An 18,010-nucleotide genomic window follows, 5' to 3' on the forward strand; every position below is an offset into this window, starting at 1 on the left:
AATGATTGCAGTCATTGTAGAATGATATTGTTGGAATAGCCCTTTGTGTCTGTCAGCATAATAGTAGCATGCTATCCAGTGGCTGGTTTTGTGCTAGATGTTTATGTATGCTGCTTTTTCTCCTCCCTCAGGGCCTTGATGACTATAACACATCGAGATCTGTAAGCAGGTAAGATACTCTGTGTAGCAATATACATAAATTAATACAGCGTTAGCAGAAGGTGCATACCTTTTGGCTAAGTGAGGTAAAACTGCAGTATCCCTTGCTAGAGAGCTGGTTTGGTATTGAGGATTAATTTTAGCAGTGTGGAATGAATCTGAATTTTAAACAGTGTTTTCACACATGGTGTATTGAGATCGCAGACACTGGGAATTAATGGGGGTAACCCAAGGGATGCAGGAGTTAATATGAATGAACTGGAATCAGAATATTGATCTAAATCCTGAATTCTTGCTGGCTGCTATGGGGACATCTGTTAGCAATTAGTGGGCAGCACCATCTCCATAGAAATGCCTTCAGGAGTAAGTGTATTTTTACAGTAGTCTTGTCTTTTGGAGTGTTTCTTGCACAATAGTGCTCCTGCTGCATGACGAGTTCTCTGCTTTGCTTGGGGTCTTAACTCTTCCTACTCTGTATCTTGTGCTGGTAAATGCCTTCTCCAGAAAGAATTGTTACTGAAGAATGAGTAGAAGATATGGGGACAGTACTTCATTGGTAGCAAGTACTGACCAGGAAATGCTCACTAACTGGCTACAGTAACACTCCCAGCAGAGGTACATTTTATGCCTGGCAGAATCTGAATCCTAGTCTGTGCTCTTTGGTGTGAAACTTTGTCCTTAAGTAGCTCTTCTAGGAGATGGCTCTGGCATCCACTAGCCCCTGGAAACTTGGCAGGATGTTTCCTATGTATGTTAGACATGATTGGGGATAAGCTCCAGCATGACCTCTGCTCCCTGCCTGGCATACTTTTAATGTTTGGATGATTCTATTAGTGTTTGGCATATGATGCCATCAGGGAGGGGGGAGGCATCTTTCATTTGCCTCTTTTTTTTTTTTTTTTTGGCAGTAACGTTTTTCTTGCCTTTCAAAATGTTGACCTTAAGGGAAGTTGTCCAACTAGAGAGTGGAGCAGAAAAGGGATACTGCATTATGGGGACGATTGTTTGTCACATGTCTTGCTATAAATGGGATGATGCTACATGTGCAGTCTTGCAGTATTCCTGTGCTTTTTATTTCACAGCGGAAATGGCACTTTGGTATCAACTGTGTGAGGACAACCTTGACTAGGAGTGGCATCTGCTGCTTTGAAGAGCTTGCTCCTTCTTTCTTTTCTTTTTCTTTTTCTTTTTTACTCTGACCTGTTGGATATTTTGCCTCTTTTTTTTTTTTTTTAACTCTTGTGACCATCAAGGAGTCTTGGTGCTGCTGTATATCTTCCTGATGTTTACAATTGACTTTGTTTACGAAGCCTTTCAGAGCAGAAACTGTCAAACAAAGAGGGTTCATTTTGGAGCGGTTTCCATGAAGGTCTTCAGCCTACTTCTCTTTCCTACTTGTGAATGTTGAAAGATGCACTATCCCTTTTCTGAGGATACCAGAATTGATAACCAGCTATATCAGAATAAGATATATGCAGGGGCTATGGTGTTATGCACTGTTACTTTTTTAACACATTCATTCTAGGTGTTCAGTTTATTGAAATGCTCGTTTCCTGTGTAAACAGGCACATGAGAGGTGTTACTGGGCCTCTCTTAGCTTCCGCTTTAATTCAAACGTGTAAAGTTTGCTTTAAGAAAAGTGGATAGTGGATCATTGAGCCCTCTGAGCTGTCTTCTGAGACTGATGTCAATAATTTAATCCAAAATGGATAGAAAATGTGACTTATAGTTGAGAATTGTCCAGAGTTCTTTCATTTGGAATAGTTTTGTTTATATCAAAGTATTGTTACCTCACTTTACTGCTATGGTGGAGTAATTTAATAGTATTATGCAGCTGAGCAAAAAGCAATCCAAAGACTATTTTGAAATTGGACTTTTAAAGAAAAATAATGGAAAAGGAAATTTCTTGTTTTGGTAAGAAAATCCAATGTTTTTTCTATTCTCCTAAATCCTGTCTATCTTCTTTGTATGTCTTTAACTTCAGAGACACACGCTAGGATTGGTGTAAATGGCTACCTATATTGTATCTTCAAAACTTAAGTTCTGGAATATATGAGTAAAGAGCCAGTACCCTGTGTACAGACTTAAAGCCTCTCACATCTGGTGGGAAAGTCATCTGTGGCATACCTGTACACATTTCCTTTTCTGATGGGCTAAAACCTCTAAACATGCCGGTTTTCATAGGACACTGCTGGCAATATTGTATAATATATACGTAGATAGATGTTCTGTTCTACCTGAACAGAGCATGGACATACCACTGACAGTATCATCCCTTCACAAGCAGTTCTGAATGAGGGATTCTGTGGGGAGTGGATGAATGTAGCATAACATGTATGAAGACTGTAAAGTGCAGAGAACACTTTTCTTTTATAAGCTGAAAAAAATGTGCATTGTAATGAAGCGATTGTTTGAATAAAGTTTTATTTATTGCATTGAGATGGGTGTTGGTGACTTATTTGTTCAGGTTTACCTTGTTACCTAATTGGAGACTTCATTTTCTGTTCAGGGTTTCTCTTTCCACTTACAGTAATAGGAAACCAGAAAAGAAGCATTTCTGTGTGTTTTTTTTCTAGCAGATGTGCCAAGACTGCTTCCATTCTGAGCCACTTTTGTCTGTGTAATGATGGCATCATGCTTTATATTTACTGAAATGTAAATGCACATCACATTTTAAAACTGTATTTTATACAGAATAGTAAGTTTGTTCTTTAAATTTGATATGATGAATGAGTTCCCCAGATAGCTGTAAAAGATTATCTATGGTATTATTTCAAATAAAATGACTGTCCCAGTTGACTAGTATTTGAAACCTCATTTTCAATCCACTAGATCTTTCTGTGAATTACTTATACCTACTGAAAAGTAGATATATCTGGAGCCTCCTAATCTTGGAGGCTTTGTTAAAATTCCCCAGTATATTGCTGATAGTACAGACTGCAGTGATTCATTTGATAACTATCATTTTGAATGCACCATTTCCAGCAGCTTTCTTGGAATTCTAAAGGGCATCAATAATTTGTTTAATAGGATAAAAATAGCAAAATGCCCCTCCTAGATTCTGGTCTAAATGAGGCTATGCTACATGGCAGAAGGTGGATTCAGGAGAATCCCACAATGTTAGCAGTTTGCATACCTCTGGTAATTGGAAGGGGAAAATGCTTAGAATGTGCCTCTGGCTGTGAGCTAAACCCTTCCTGTGGAAGGCTTTGAAAGTGTACATTTTGCTTTCTCCAAGGACAAGCAGGATGGTAGTCCTCACACATGGGTGACATCATTAGATGTAGCCTGACATGGAAAACTTTTGTCAAAGTTTCTAGAAATTTTGACTGGCACACTGAGCATGCCCAGCATGCTACTAACCATGCGTCCACATGGAGTCCCTCTTCAATCTCTTCTTTTCTGTGGAGCTATCGTCTCATGGATGTGAAGCTTTTGCTGTTTTCTCTGGAAAACTACCACGTTCGAGGTTTTCTTGGGTTTTTTCCCGTGCTAGGTTCCTCATCTCCTCTTGGCCTTAGAGGGCGTCGTGGGAAGTTTGTGTTCCCTGCGCTTGATCCCTGATGGTGCTGTCCTCCGGTGACTGCTGACCATCGACTGCTAGTCTGTTGTTTTTCAGTATGGTATCTGTGAGTTTTCGGCGATGTCCCCAGTGCCCTTGGACCATGTTGATCGCTGAACCCCCATGAGGTCTGTGTGTTGTACCTGGGGGCGTCAAACGATATCAGGAGGTGTTATTTTTGTGACCAGATGATCCCCAAGGGTCACCCCCATGCTTAGATAAAATGGTGAAGTTGTTTGGGCCCAGGAAGTCTTGATCCCTTGACACCCGGTGTTGGGGGCATCGACTTCTCTGGACAAGGGGGAACCGGTGGCCATTGGCCCCATACTGACTTCGCTCCTGGGCCTCCAGGTGGAATTAAGTGCCGGAGACTGGCTGCCTTCTATATCTTCTCAATCCAGGTCCGGGTCATCGCCATCTTCTTTGGCGCTGGGGAAGTCTAAGCACCAAGCACCATATGAAGTCTAAGCAGCAAGCACCATATGAAGTCTAAGCAGCACAGTCACCAGTCTCCATCTTCGCATGAGACCAAGCTTGGATGGGTGCTGGCTTCGGCCAAGATGCCTCTGAAGTGCCCCCATGCTGAGGAGGCATTGCCTTCCATCGAGGTCGCAGGCCCAAAGTGGTGCTTGGTGCTTAGAGGGATATCTGGTCATGCCTTCTCCTCGGGCTGTCCTGTCTTCAGCAGCTTTTATTTATTTATTTAAAGCTTTTCTATACCGGCATTCATGATAAAAAAAAAATCACATCATGCTGGTTTACAAGTAACAAGGGGAGTGATAACCTTGAACATTTAACAAGTGGAGAGAGGCAAGAAAGTTACAATAAAACAGGGGAAGGAGGAACTGGGAGAAGAAAGAAAGAAGCCGAAATAGTTTGGGAGTAAGAAGAGGAACAACTACTTACATAGAGCTGGAATGTATCTTGATGGTTGTTGCAGTCAGTCCGTTAGGCCTGTTGGGAGAGTCAGTGAGATTCGGGAAAGGCTTGTCTAAATAACCATGTCTTAAGTCTTTTTCTAAATGTTAATAAGCATGGTTCCTGTCTGAGGTCAGGGGGAATTGCGTTCCATATAGATGGTTCCGCCGTGGAGAAGGCTCGTTCCCTGAAGGAGAGGTGGTGTGTCAATTTGGATTGGGGGACATGTAGGGCTCCTCTGTAGGCTTCTCTGATGGGTCTGGATGAGGAGTGCAGTCTGAGCGGGATTTGAAGGCTAAGAGGGGCTTGGGTATGGATGGTTTTATGGATGATGGTAATGGACTTGTGGAGGATTCTGAAATGTATTGGTAGCCAGTGCAGATTTTTGAGAATGGGAGAGATGTGGTCTCTTCTGGTGTTTGTCAGAATTCTGGCTACCGTGTTTTGGAGCATCTGAAGAGGTTTAATGGAGGAGGAAGGGAGTCCTAGCAAGATAGAGTTGCAGTAATCTATCTTGGAGAAAATAATGGCTTGGAGAACCGTTCTGAAGTCTTGGAAGTGAAGGAGTGGTTTGATTCTTTTTAGTACCTGCAGTTTGTAGAAGCCGTCCTTGGTGGTGCGGTTGAATGATTTTAAATTCAACCGGTTATCGATTAATACTCCTAGGTCTCTTGCTTGGGAGACAAAGATGTTAAATGGTGCACTTTGTGTGGTATTACTGTTTTCCGGGGAGATGAGGAGGAGTTCAGTCTTTGCTGAGTTTAGTATCAGGTTTAAACTAGAGAGGAGAAGGTTGATCTCTCGTCGGCAGGTTTCCCAGTGCTCGAGTGTTTTAGTAATGGATTCTTTGGGGATCAGTATTTGCACATCGTCGGCATAAAGGAAGTGTTTTAGTTTAAGGTTGGTTAGCAGCTGGCAAAGTGGGAGAAGGTATATGTTGAAGAGGGTGGGGGAAAGGGAGGAACCTTGCGGAACTCCTAGTGATGAGTCGCAGTGGAGGGATTCTTTGTTATTGATTTTGACCTTGTAACCTCTGTTACTAAGGAAAGATTTGAACCATGAAAATGCCATTCCTGTTATTCCGATGTCTGCCAGTCGGTTAAGGAAGATGGAATGGTTGACGGTGTCGAAGGCCGCAGAAAGGTCGAGGAGAATTAGTATAAAGGATTGGCCTTTGTCTAGGCCCATGATGAGGTAGTCAGAGAAATGAAAAGGGTTTCGGAATTTAATGCCTTGCAGAACCCGTATTTGGGTGGGGTGCAGTATTTTATGCTGTTCTAGGTAATCGGAAAGTTGAGTTGACTAATTTTTCCATTATCTTGGCCACAAAAGGAAGATTGGAAATAGGGCGGAAATTGTTGGCATCTTTTGGATCCAGATCGGTTTCTTTAGGAGAGGTTTAAGCGATGCAAGTTTTAGTGTCTGGGAAGATTCCCTGAGATAAGGAACAGTTTATGATATCAGCCAAGGGTTTGGAGATGGTGTCAGGTACTAGCAGGAGCAGTTTTGTAGGGATGTGGTCGAATGGATGGGATGAGGGTTTCATTTTCTTTACTAGCAATTGGATCTTTGAGGCAGTGGTGGGTTCAAACGCTTCAAGGGAGATGTTCTTGTTAGGGAGATGGTAGGAGCTAGTAGTAGAGGAGGGGCTAGGGGGTAGCAGAGTTAAGAGATTGGAGATTTTGTTTTGGAAGAACAGCGCTAGTTCGTCTGCTTTGGATTGTGCTTGGTCGTTAGGGATCGTTGGGGCGTTAGCATGTGTTAGATCAGCTACGTAAGAAAATAATGCTTTGGCGTCGAAGGATAAGGTCTTGAATCTTGTGAGCGTAGAAATCCCTTTTTGCCCTTAGGGTGGGGTTCTTGTAGTGGTGGAGAGCGTGTTTGTATGCGGATAGTGTGCTGGAGCAAGGGGCTTTGTGCCAATTGTTTTCTTTCCATCTGAGGTTTTGTTTGAGTTTTCGGAGTTCGTTGGTGAACCACGGTTGTCTTTTTGGGGAGTTGGGGTTGAGTTTTCTTGTTGCTAGAGGACATAATTTGTTTGCTACAGTCTCCGTAATGTTGCTCCAAGATAGAAGGGCTGAGCTGGGATCTGAAAGGTCGATATGCGGAAGTTCATTAGCCAAGTGGTTGCTGAGGACTTCTGAGGAGCAGGGTCTTCTGTAAAGGAACGAAGATTGAGTGGGGTGGGTGGCACGGGTTTCTGTCATAGTGAAGGTGGCGGAGATTAATGAGTGATCCGACCAAGGGACCTGAGTACATTCCGGGGGGATGAGTGCGTAATGCCAGCGTTAATGAAAATAAGGTCCAGAGTGTGGCCTGCTTTGTGGGTGGGCTTATTTATGATCTGTTTGAAGCCCATAGCTGAGAGGGTGGTGAGAATGGCCTCACAGTTGGTTGTGAGTGTGGTGCTGTCAACATGTAGGTTAAAATCACCTAGGATCATCGCCGGAGAGTCCAGATTCATGTGTTTTGCAATAATTTCTACGATGGAGGCGGCATCAGATTCAAGAATCCCTGGCAGTGCGTAGACGAGGAGGATTTGGAGCTGGTCTGTTTTGAAAAGGCCGATTTCTAGTTTTGAGTCAGATGTTATTGGGAGTTGGGAGAATCTCAGCTCTTTTTTGGCTGCTAGAAGAATTCTCCCGCCTCTTTTCTTTTGTCGGGGAATTGAAAAGAAGTCGTAAAGCTGCGTAGGGAGTTGATTTATTAGGGCTATGTCTGTTGGTTTGAGCCAAGTTTCCATTATGGCGCAGATGTCCGGTTTGGAATCTAGTAGATAGTCGTTAAGGATCAGAGATTTCTTGGTAAGAGATTGTGCATTGAATAATGTAAGTGAGAATAGAACGAGACCTAGTAGTTGAGTAAGAGGTGGAATCATGATTGGGATGAGGGTTTTGCTGGTGCGAAGTTGCGATTGCATTGTTTCTTTTCATGTGATGATGAGCCTGTGGCGAAGAATAGGGATTGGGAGACCTGGAGGCATTGTGAGGGAGAGGATAGGGTTGAGTGCTTGAGGAGGCTGGATGAATGCTTGAAGAGGCTGGATGAGTGCTTGAAGAGGTTGGATGAAGGAGGAGGAGTTAGAACGCAGCGAGCTGCTGGCAGTCAGCCAAGCCCTACAAGGCATAGAGCCATTGGGCCAGCCACCGATGCTGGAGCCTACACCATTGATGCTGGCACCGCTGGTGAAGCGCCTGGATCTTCTCTTCGGTGCGCTACCAGTGCAGCTGGTACCAGTGCTCTGGGTGCTTTTGATGCCTCATGGGCACCGGCACTGCCTTGGTGGCGACCATTTGTCGATTCTTCAGATGAGGGCGGTCCATCGAGGCCAGTGGCACAGTCTCCAGTGCCAACCCCGTGGCTGGCATTGCCCGAGCCCATGATGGGTCCCTCGGTGCCCCTGATGCCCTCTGCTTTTGGGGCCCCGGGGCACGGTTTGGGCTCCCACACCAGTGTCCCAGGGCGATCTCAGCGATGTTCCATAAGGCCCGTGGGGGGATGATGCCTTTGAGTCCTCTTCTGCTAACTCAAAGGACCTGCCCTCTGAGCCATCGCCTCCAGAGGAGTGATGTAGATCCTCTCCTGAAGACTTGACATTTTCGGCTTTGGGCGGGCTATGGCAGAATCCATCCCCTTCCAGCTCCTGATGGAGGATGACGCCAGGCACAAGATGCTGGAGGGTCCTCCAGTTTGTGGTTTGCCTAAGTAGGTGGTAGCTATCCAGTCCATGACACATTCAAGATATTGTTCGGTTCTAGGAGCATCCCATTTCGGTGCCTCCTGCGAACAGGAAGACAGATGTGTGGTGTACCTGGTTCAGCCTACTGTGGGGTTTGAGTGGTGTTAACTCCTACACCCAGGGCATTATGGTGGAGACTGCCCTCAAGAAGGTGAAACATTCTCGTATTCATGCCTCTGCTCCCCCAGGCTGGGAGCACAGGGCAATGGATGTCCTGGGCAGGAAAGTCTTCCAGGGCTCAATGCTGGCTGCCCGTATTGCCTGATACCAGTTGTACGTGACACAATATTCCAGGAACCTCTGGAAGCGGGTCCTGGAACTAGTCGAGCGCCTGCCTCAGCAGTTACAGGAGGACTTCCTGAAGATGGTCCAGCAGTGTTTGGAGTGCAACAAACATGAAGTCCAGTCTACCTATGACATATTTGAAACGGCAGCAAAAGGTGGCCTCAGAAGGCATTTGTGCCCACCGCATGGCATGGCTCCTTGCCTCCAATCTCCACCCGAAGATTCAGGAAAGGATTTCGGACTCACCCTGTACTGGAGAGAATCTCTTCGGGGATAAGATTAAGGATGTTGTAGCCCAACTGAAGGATCATCATGAGATTGACCAGCATCTCCAACCCACAGTCCTCCGGCAAGAAGCCTTCACGGCAAATACAGAGATGCCCTTTTTACCGTGCATTGAGGTACTACCCACCGGCAGCGAGGGTGAAGTCTCAGCGAGCGAGCCCTAGGGTATGTCTGAGGCAACAACAGGCTCCTAGAACTTGGCCGGCACCCCAACAAAGCCCCACTTACAGGGGTTTGTCTGGCTGAGAGAAAGCATAAGCCGGCCTCCTGTACCCTCTATGGCATACCCCCCCAGTTGGAGGCCAGCTACGGTTCTTTGCAGACCATTGGCTGACCGTTACCTCAGACCAGTGGGTCCTATCAATTATTCTTGGGGGATACAGGTTAAACTTTCAGGGTGTTCCTCCATACTCTACCCCATGCCCCTCCTGGGGCTCTTCTATGACTCAAGAAAAACTCTTGGAGGAGCTCTCTACCCTTGTAATGGCCAGGGCAGTCGAACCCTGCTTAAGGCAATGAGGGAGCGGCTTCTCCAGATATTTCCTGATTCCAAAGAGAATATGGAGACTCCGTCCTATTCTGGACTTTAGGGCTGTGAACAAATTCCTAAAATGGGGAAAGTTCAAGATGGTCTCACTGGGTGCTCTGATTCCTCTCCTGCATAGGGGGAACTGGCTTTGCTCCCTCGACCTAAAAGATGCCTACATCAGGATTTCCCAGGTCCACAGGAAATACCTCCATTTGTGGTGGGCGAAGAGCACTTCCAATATCAGATGCTACCGTTTAGCCTGGCATCTGCGCCCCGAGTGTTCACCAAGTGCCTACTTGTGGTCGGGGCCTATCTATGGAGACTGTGGGTGCAGGTTTTTCCCTACCTGGATGACTGGCTTATCAAAAGCGCCACCTAGGAAGGGGGCACTTAGGTCCCTGCACTCCACCATTCGGGTGTTGAAGACCCTGGGTTTTCTGGTCAACTACCCGAAGACCCAGCTTGTACTGTCAACTCAGCTGGACTTTATTGGTGCCAGGTTCAACAAGACGCAAGCCAGGGTATTTCTGGCCCAGAATCGAGCGCTCACCTTAGGGTCCCTGGCAGGAGAGACCTCTCTGAGTCACCAGGTCTCTGCACGCTGCGTGCTGCGACCTTCCATGTTACTCCCTTTGCTCGATTGCACATGTGCAGGGCACCATGGACCCCATGGTCACAGTGGCGCCAGTCCACCCAGAACCTTCGGGTGCGTATCCGCATTACTCCCCTGCTTCGGAACTCCTTGGCGTGGTGAGAGAACCCATCCAATTTGGTGATAGGGGTGCCCTTCTAAACCTCCCCTGCTGAAATAGTGCTAACCACGGATGCCTCCCTCCTGGGTTGAGGCCGTCCTCATCCAGACCAACAACCAGGTAGCAATGTGGTACCTCAACAAGGAGGGGGGCACAAAGTCATCTGCTTCGAGCCATGTACCTGCCAAGGTCAGAGAATGTGGTGATGGATGATTTGAGCTGTTCCTTCTGCCCCTACGAATGGTCCCTGAAGCAGGAGGTTGCGGATTGGATCTTCCATCAGTAGGGAATCCTGGACATAGATCTCTTCACTTCCCTCTGCAACAGGAAGGTAGCTCAGTTCTGCTCCCGGTTCAAGGAAGATGGCAGACCAGTATCAGATGCCTTTGCCTACCATTGGAGCCAGGGCCTCCTGTATGCATATCCTCCAGTTCTGTTGGTGTCGAAGACTCTCTCCTGAAGCTCCAACAGGCCCAGGGCACCATGATTCTCATCGCTCCCTATTGGCTACGGCAGATGTTGTTCCCTCTAGTGCAGGATCTCTCCCTTTGGGAGCCGATCAATCTGGAGACCTCATCAGGCAGGATCAGGGCAGGCTGCGCCATCCCAGCCTCTAGGCTTTGTCCCTAATGGTGTGGATATTGAGAGGGTAATTTTGCAGCCCCTGGACCTCTTGGATGATGTCTCGGGTCCTGGTGGCATCCAGAAAGTCTTCCACTAGGAAGTCTTATGGCCTAAAGTGGAGGAGGTTCTCCGTTTGGTGTGAGCAACACAGCTTGAATCCATTCTCTTTTTCCACACCAGAGCTACCTGATTACCTCCTGCACTTCTCGGAGGCTGGCTTAAAGAACAACTCTGGCGGGGTATATCTCAGTGCTATTGGAGCCTATCACCAAGGGGTGGATGGTTTGCCCATCTCGGTTCAACCTATAGTGGGGCACTTTGTGGGGTCTACTTCAGCTGAAGTCTCCCCTAAGGCCCCCTGCTGTGTCCTGGGATCTCAGTGTGGTCTTGGCTCAGTTTATGAAGGATCCTTTTGAGCCTTTGTGCACCTGTGACCTGAAGTACCTGACCTGGAAGGTCATCTTCTTGGTGGTGGTCACTTTGGCGCGCAGGGTTGGTGAACCTCAGGCCCTGGTGTCATATCCACCTTACACGAAGTTCTTTCATGATAGGGTGGTCCTATGCACACTCCCTAAGTTCCTGCCTAAGGTGGTGACTGATTTCCATCTTAACCAGTCAATCGTCCTGCCCACCTTTTTTCCCAAGCCTCATTCTCACCTGGATGAACGAGCTTTGCACAGCTTGGATTGCAAGAGGGCCTTAGCCTTCTACCTGGAGTGGACAGCAGGCCACAGGCAATCCATGCAACTCTTCATCTCTTTTGACAGGAATAGATTGGGAGTTGCTGTTGCCAAGCAGACACTGTCCAATTGGTTAATGGACTGCATCTCCTTCTGCTACTCTCAGGCGGGCTGCAACTTGGGGGCCATGTCAAGGCTCACTCTGTCGGAGCCATGGCAACTTCGGTGGCCCATTTGCATGTGGTCCCCATTGACTAGATCTGCAAGGCTGCGATGTGGAGTTCTCTCCATACTTTTGCCTCTCACTACTGTCTGGACAAGGTTGGCCAATGCAATAGCAGTTTCAGCTGCTCCGTCCTTCAGAATCTTTCAGCTGTAGATCCCAACTCTTCCTGCCTAGTTCCCTTTGTTTGGGTTCAGATGGATCCTTGTTACTATTGACACCTGTGTTGTGCCCATTGGCACGTGGTTAAGTGCCTGTTAGTCCTGCTTGTTGTTCAGGGACAGTCTGTAGCTAGGGATTCACCCATGTGAGGACTACCATCCTGCTTGTCTGAGGAGAAGGCAGAGTTGCTGACCTGTAACAGGTGTCCTCCTAGGACAGCAGGGTGTTAGTCCTCATGAAACCCACCTGCCACCCCAATTGGGTTTCTCCTAGTTTTTTTTTTTGTAATTCTATATAATGAGACTGAAGAGGGGACCCCGTGTGGACACATGGTTAGTGGCATGCTCAGTGTGCCAGTCAAAGTTTCCCGTGCCGGGCTTCATCTGATAACATCGAAGAAAAAAAAGTCACATTAAGTTCATGGTTTTAAATTTGAGGAATACCCTCATACCAGGGCTAGTGCACACTTCCGCCTACCGGCGTCTTTTACTTTTATGTACTACTGCCAATATGGCTGCCCAATTTTAATTGCAATCATAGGGTAACCTCTATTTTTATTTTAGACCATGATATACTGCCGCACATTTTTTAGCAGTTTGATTTCATTTCATTCCTCATGATGTACTGCCGCACATTTTTTAGCAGTTTAATTCATTTCATTCCTCATTACTTCTTTTAAATTTTTAAAAAAAAAATGTTTGAGTATATTTTTTTCTTTTTATATATTTTTTAACGTATTTGCTTTTCAACAGCACTTCAAATCCAGGAGACTCTTTTACTCTCTATCGTTTCTTATTTCATTTCAAATTGAAAAGTGCTAAAGAACGCTTATCTAGCACTTATCTGTTTCATGAGAGTCATAGTTCCGATATTCTGCCTGCTCGTAAGAGCCGAACTATCAAATGCTCCACAAGAAAGCCCTTTCTTGTGGGTAAAGAAATCAAACTGCTAAAAAATGTGCGGCAGTATATCATGGTCTAAAATAAAAATAGAGGTTACCCTATGATTGCAATTAAAATTGGGCAGCCATATTGGCAGTAGTACATAAAAGTAAAAGACGCCGGTAGGCGGAAGTGTGCACTAGCCCTGGTATGAGGGTATTCCTCAAATTTAAAACCATGAACTTAATGTGACTCTTTTTTTTCTTCGATGTTATCATTTGGCCGCATTGTTGCCAGTTTTTTCCATTTTTGAGGGCTTCATCTGATGTCACCCATGTGTGAGGACTAACATCCTGCTGTCCTAGGAGAACACCTGTTGCAGGTAAGCTACTCTGCTTTCTAACACACAACACAGCAATAGGATCATGGAAGCTATACCAGGCAGGAGCCAGGTGTCTGACAGCCAGCAGAAATTCTTTAGTCCTAATGCAGTTTTCCAAAAGGCTTAATAACGGCATATACTCATGTCAAAAATGCTTTTTTTCCCTTACAGTTCTGATGCTGAAGTTGCCAGATTTTGAGATGTATTGTAAGTTTACAGTTTTCATGTGCCAAAAATCACACTCCCACTCCCCCCCTGCTTAGTGCTCTGGACTGACCTGGCTCCTGACTTTGTTCTGAGGGAGGCATATCATGAATAGTTTAGCTATAAAATTTCAGTCTCTGATTTTCTGAAAAAATGGGAGAAAACTGCAAAGCAACCATTCTTGATCTATATCTATTTTTCTGAAAAGTAAAAATGGATCAACATAATAGAAAAATGCTGATGCAATTCACCTTTAAATATCTACTCTGTGTGTGCATTGTACATTACACTTTTAGCATCAAAGAAGTCCTTTCTCATTTTCAGTGCATATATGAAAGTTAATAACTTTCATTAATCCACAAAATGTGACACATGACTGGAATATTACAATATTAAAACTGTAAACCCTAGTCTTAAATTCCTAATACTGTATCTAGAGTCAGGCTTGTTCTCTTCATCCGACTGAGTGGTTGTGGAGCAGTTGCTAAGTCAGACTGGAGCACTAGGATTTCTGCACCTAGTCCCTTGCTCACTCACTAGATCCTTGGTGGAAGTTTCTTCACATGATGGCTTCCTCTTGCTCACTGTTCAGCCATTCAATATTTCAATTTCCAGTCTCAACCACATTTTTGTATTTGCATGACACTAGGCCATAGAACCTGCTCACTTACACCAAATCCTTAATAATTCTGCTGGGGCGAAGTGTAACAGTCTCCTAATCTTCTTGCTTCTACTGTGCCTGCTGCTCTGACTTCTGCTTGCAAGCAATAATCTTGGGAAGAATGGAAAATTGAAAAAAATCTGGGTGTGTATTGTTAATCCTGTTAAAAGGGCAATCCCATGAATCCTTATGATAAAGTGAGTTAGAAAAACTATTTCCTTGGTTTGTCTTTCCATCTTAAAATGGAATGACCAATACAATGCTAACGTGGGCAGAAGTCTGGGACTAGGCCCTCTGGTGTTGAGGTGAAGTCAGTAGGAAGACAGCAAGCTATTAATGGGATGGGGGGAAAGGCATTCATAGGAAAACATTGAAATGGAACTACTGCTAGGAAAGTTTTAATTTTAAAGTCCATTTCTTCCCTTTTTTTTGTTTTAAAAAGAAAATTTTTCTGCTTTTTTTCATCAAAGGCCTATACATATTAGTGAGCATAGTAGTGAACAGGAATCTGGTTGGGTTTGACCCGTAGTCAGCACAGCAACGATTGGGCATGGGAGTGGAGAGCTAACTGGTCCTGACAAGGTAAGGAGGGGATGTGATCAGGTGAGCTTTGAATACTGGCATGGTGTAGGAGCTGTGCTTTTTATGATCATGAATGGTTTGGAGGGAGAAGAAAGCTAGTGCTTTTTCCACTGGAGCAAATTGCTGGCTCCTAGTTCTCTGTACCGTTTCCACTTACTCTTCACAAGTCTCAGCTGTCTGTTCTGATAAGAGAATTGTAATCTGTCTATCATAAGTATATTTATATAAAAATAAACATCTGTGTGCTCTTACATGTAGATAATAGCCAAGGCTTTGGCCAATTGGATGTTTTCATTACTTTGTGATATATTGATATATTTTTTTTCTTGAAAGCTTAAGTGTGTTTGCAGTTACTGAAGTAATTTTGCATGTTTCATTATATATAAGGAAAATGTCCTTTAACAGTGGTGTGTGCTTATTGTTCATCTTTTCAAGCTGTTTGTGTTGAAAAGAATTCACATTGCTCGAAAGCAGTCCATCAAGGTTCTTCCATTCCTCTCTACGCAAAGTGTTCAGTAATGTCATGCTGTGCATTTGCAATGTGCCTCTTACATGAAGGGTCGTGTCTATTCTGTTTTTAATATAATTTGTAAATTCTGATAACTTTTAGTAAATACATTTTTAAAAGCCTCCTTTTTTTTTTTTAAAGCTGGTGCCAATAACCATCCAATCATATGCTTTGAAAACTGCTTATACCTGATCCCTATCATTCAGAGGAAACTCATTAACTGATTGATCTAATGCATCTTTTACCTATCCTCATACACATTCACTTAGATATTGAGGTCTTCCTTCTCTAGGCCTGTAAAGTTTCTCCCACTCTTGGGAGCAAATTAGTCCTCCTTCACACAGTCTACCATTTATTAGGATTTATTACCCATCTTTTTTCAATTAACCCAAAGCAGGTACAACAGCTTAATGTACTACAATTTGGATAAATGAATAGAGTATCATAGGGTGGGTAAAGCAAGAGGTACAGTGTCCAAGGTAAACATGGATGCAATAACATACAAAAAATACACTAATGTTCAACTGAATATCATGTAGTCTTGAGTCCTAGGAGCAGATTATATACCTAGTAAGGAGGAGAACAAGGGGTTTAGCATGCTGAGTGACTTGTGGTTCAGCTCTTCTGGGATGCCTGCTTATTGGCCCAGCTCACTTTGAAGGCCTGACAGTGGGTAGTCCTGAATCTGGTGAAGTGGAGTGCGTCATAGGGTTGGGGGCTGTGCTTGAGAAGACTCGTTGCTGGGTGTTGGACCTTTTTGATATCTTCTTGATGGCATGAAGCTTTGTGGGAGGATCTTTAGGTCGTGGCTGATGTATAGTGAGAGAAGTCCTTCATGTGCTCTGGATCTTTTCCTCTCATGGCTTTGAAGGTTAGGGTTTTGAATTTGGCTGGGTACAGTATTGGTAGCCAGAGCAGTTCGTATAGAATAGCTGTGATATGTTCTGAATAAACTAGAGGTGGTATGCTCTTCAATGGTGGCACATTAAATGGCCCATTGCAATATTCTAGTCATGAGGTTATCCCAGCATGGACCACATTGATCAGACTTGTCCTTTTAATGAAAGGATGGAGTCTTTTCAGGTGGTGCAGGTGGAATAGGCAGCTTTTAAATGTCTGGATATGGGCTGCATAGTTAGTGTCGAGTCCATCATAATCCCCAGGCTATTGACCTGCAGTTTTAAAATGAGTTCATAGTCCTGTTCGTAGTTTTGAACCCCTAGATTTTCAGTTTTGTTCAAGTTCAGGTGTAGCTGTTTTTGTCCATTCTTTAATAATTGCGGCAGATGGTTAATATCCTTTTCCACGGACAAGCACAGCAAAGCAGCTACACAAGATGGGTGGTGTCATCAGATGGTGCCGAATCAGTATTCACTCTCCTAACACAGAAATTTCTTTGAGTAAGAACATAAGAACATGCCATACTGGGTAAGACCAAGGGTCCATCAAGCCCAGTATCCTGTCTCCAACAGTGGCCAATCCAGGCCATAAAAACCTGGCAACTACCCAAAAACTAAGTCTATCCTATGTTACTGTTGCTGGTAATAGTGACTATTTTCTAAGTCGGCTTAATTAATAGCAGGTAATGGACTTCTCCTCCAAGAACTTATCCAATCCTTTTTTAAACCCAGCTACACTAACTGCACTAACCACATCCCCTGGCAACAAATTCCAGAGTTTAATTGTGTGTTGAATGAAAAAACTATCTTCGATTAGTTTTAAATGTGTCAAATGCTAACTTCATGGAGTGCCCCCATGTCCTTCTATTATCCGAAAGAGTAAATAACCGATTCACATTTACCCATTCTAGACCTCTCATGATTTTAAAGACCTCTATCATATCCCCCCTCAGCCATCTCTTCTCCAAGCTGAACAGCCTTAACCTCTTCAGCCTTTCCTCATAGGGGAGCTGTTCCATCCCCTTTATCATTTTGGTAGCCCTTCTCTGTACCTTCTCCATCGCAACTATATCTTTTTTGAGATGCGGCAACCAGAATTGTATACAGTATTCAAGGTGTGGTCTCACCATGGAACGATAGAGGCATTATGACATTTTCCGTTTTATTCACCATTCCCTTTCTAATAATTCCCAACATTGCTTTTTTGACTGCCGCAGCACACTGAACCGACTATTTCAATGTGTTATCCACTATGACACCTAAATCTTTTTCTTGGGTGGTAGCTCCTAATATGGAACCTAATGTGTTAACTATAGCTTGGGTTATTTTTCCCTATATGCATCATCTTACACTTATCCACATTAAATTTCATCTGCCATTTTGATGCCCAATTTTCCAGTCTCACAAGGTCTTCCTGCAATTTATCACAATCTGCTTGTGATTTAACCACTCTGAATAATTTTGTATCATCTGCAAATTTGATTACCTCACTAGTCTTATTTCTTTCCAGATCATTCTAGGCATGTGCAGGAGTTCCCATGTTAGCGTTACCACATTCCTTTCCCTCAGTCTAATTTCATCTGCTTCATGAATGGTCACTATTCTCGCTCTCCATGTCAGCTGTCTCTTTTAAAAAGAAAAAATAGCAAATCACTTGAAGTTCATCGGATGGCTACATAGATATTGTCATTAAAAAAAAATGGGACTATGCCTTTGATGATTAGGACCAGATCACTACAGTACCACTTGCGGCCCCTGTGGCATAATGTCCCCGAGGTTGCTAGTATATTAAGACTTCAAACTAAAATAGCTGCTTAACTCTTTGGAGCACAGAAAAATCTAGGGTTTTTTTTTAGGTATCCACAGTGTTTATCCCATGCCCCTTTGAATTCTTTCACTGTTTTCATCTTTGCCGCCTCTTCCGGACATTGGTTGAGTCGTCCTCCCTGAAGTTTCATTTCGTGAACCCTAGTTA

General features: G+C 44.4%; 1 protein-coding gene across 4 annotated transcripts in view; it reads left to right on the forward strand.

Moving 5' to 3' along the window:
• Positions 1-18,010, forward strand: part of BAIAP2 (BAI1 associated protein 2) — a 248,898-nt gene that overhangs the window by 164,820 nt on the left and 66,068 nt on the right. For 2 of the 4 annotated variants that reach the window (XM_029599205.1, XM_029599208.1), the window contains one exon: positions 132-169. In XM_029599205.1, coding sequence (XP_029455065.1) covers positions 132-169 — 38 coding nt within the window. Of the gene's footprint in view, positions 1-131; positions 170-1,241; positions 2,599-13,352; positions 13,389-18,010 lie in introns of those variants that run through there. The other 2 variants (XM_029599207.1, XM_029599206.1) reach the window with 2 other exon arrangements.

Source organism: Rhinatrema bivittatum, chromosome 4, assembly GCF_901001135.1.
Source record: "Rhinatrema bivittatum chromosome 4, aRhiBiv1.1, whole genome shotgun sequence".
In the NCBI taxonomy this organism is placed as follows: domain Eukaryota; kingdom Metazoa; phylum Chordata; class Amphibia; order Gymnophiona; family Rhinatrematidae; genus Rhinatrema; species Rhinatrema bivittatum.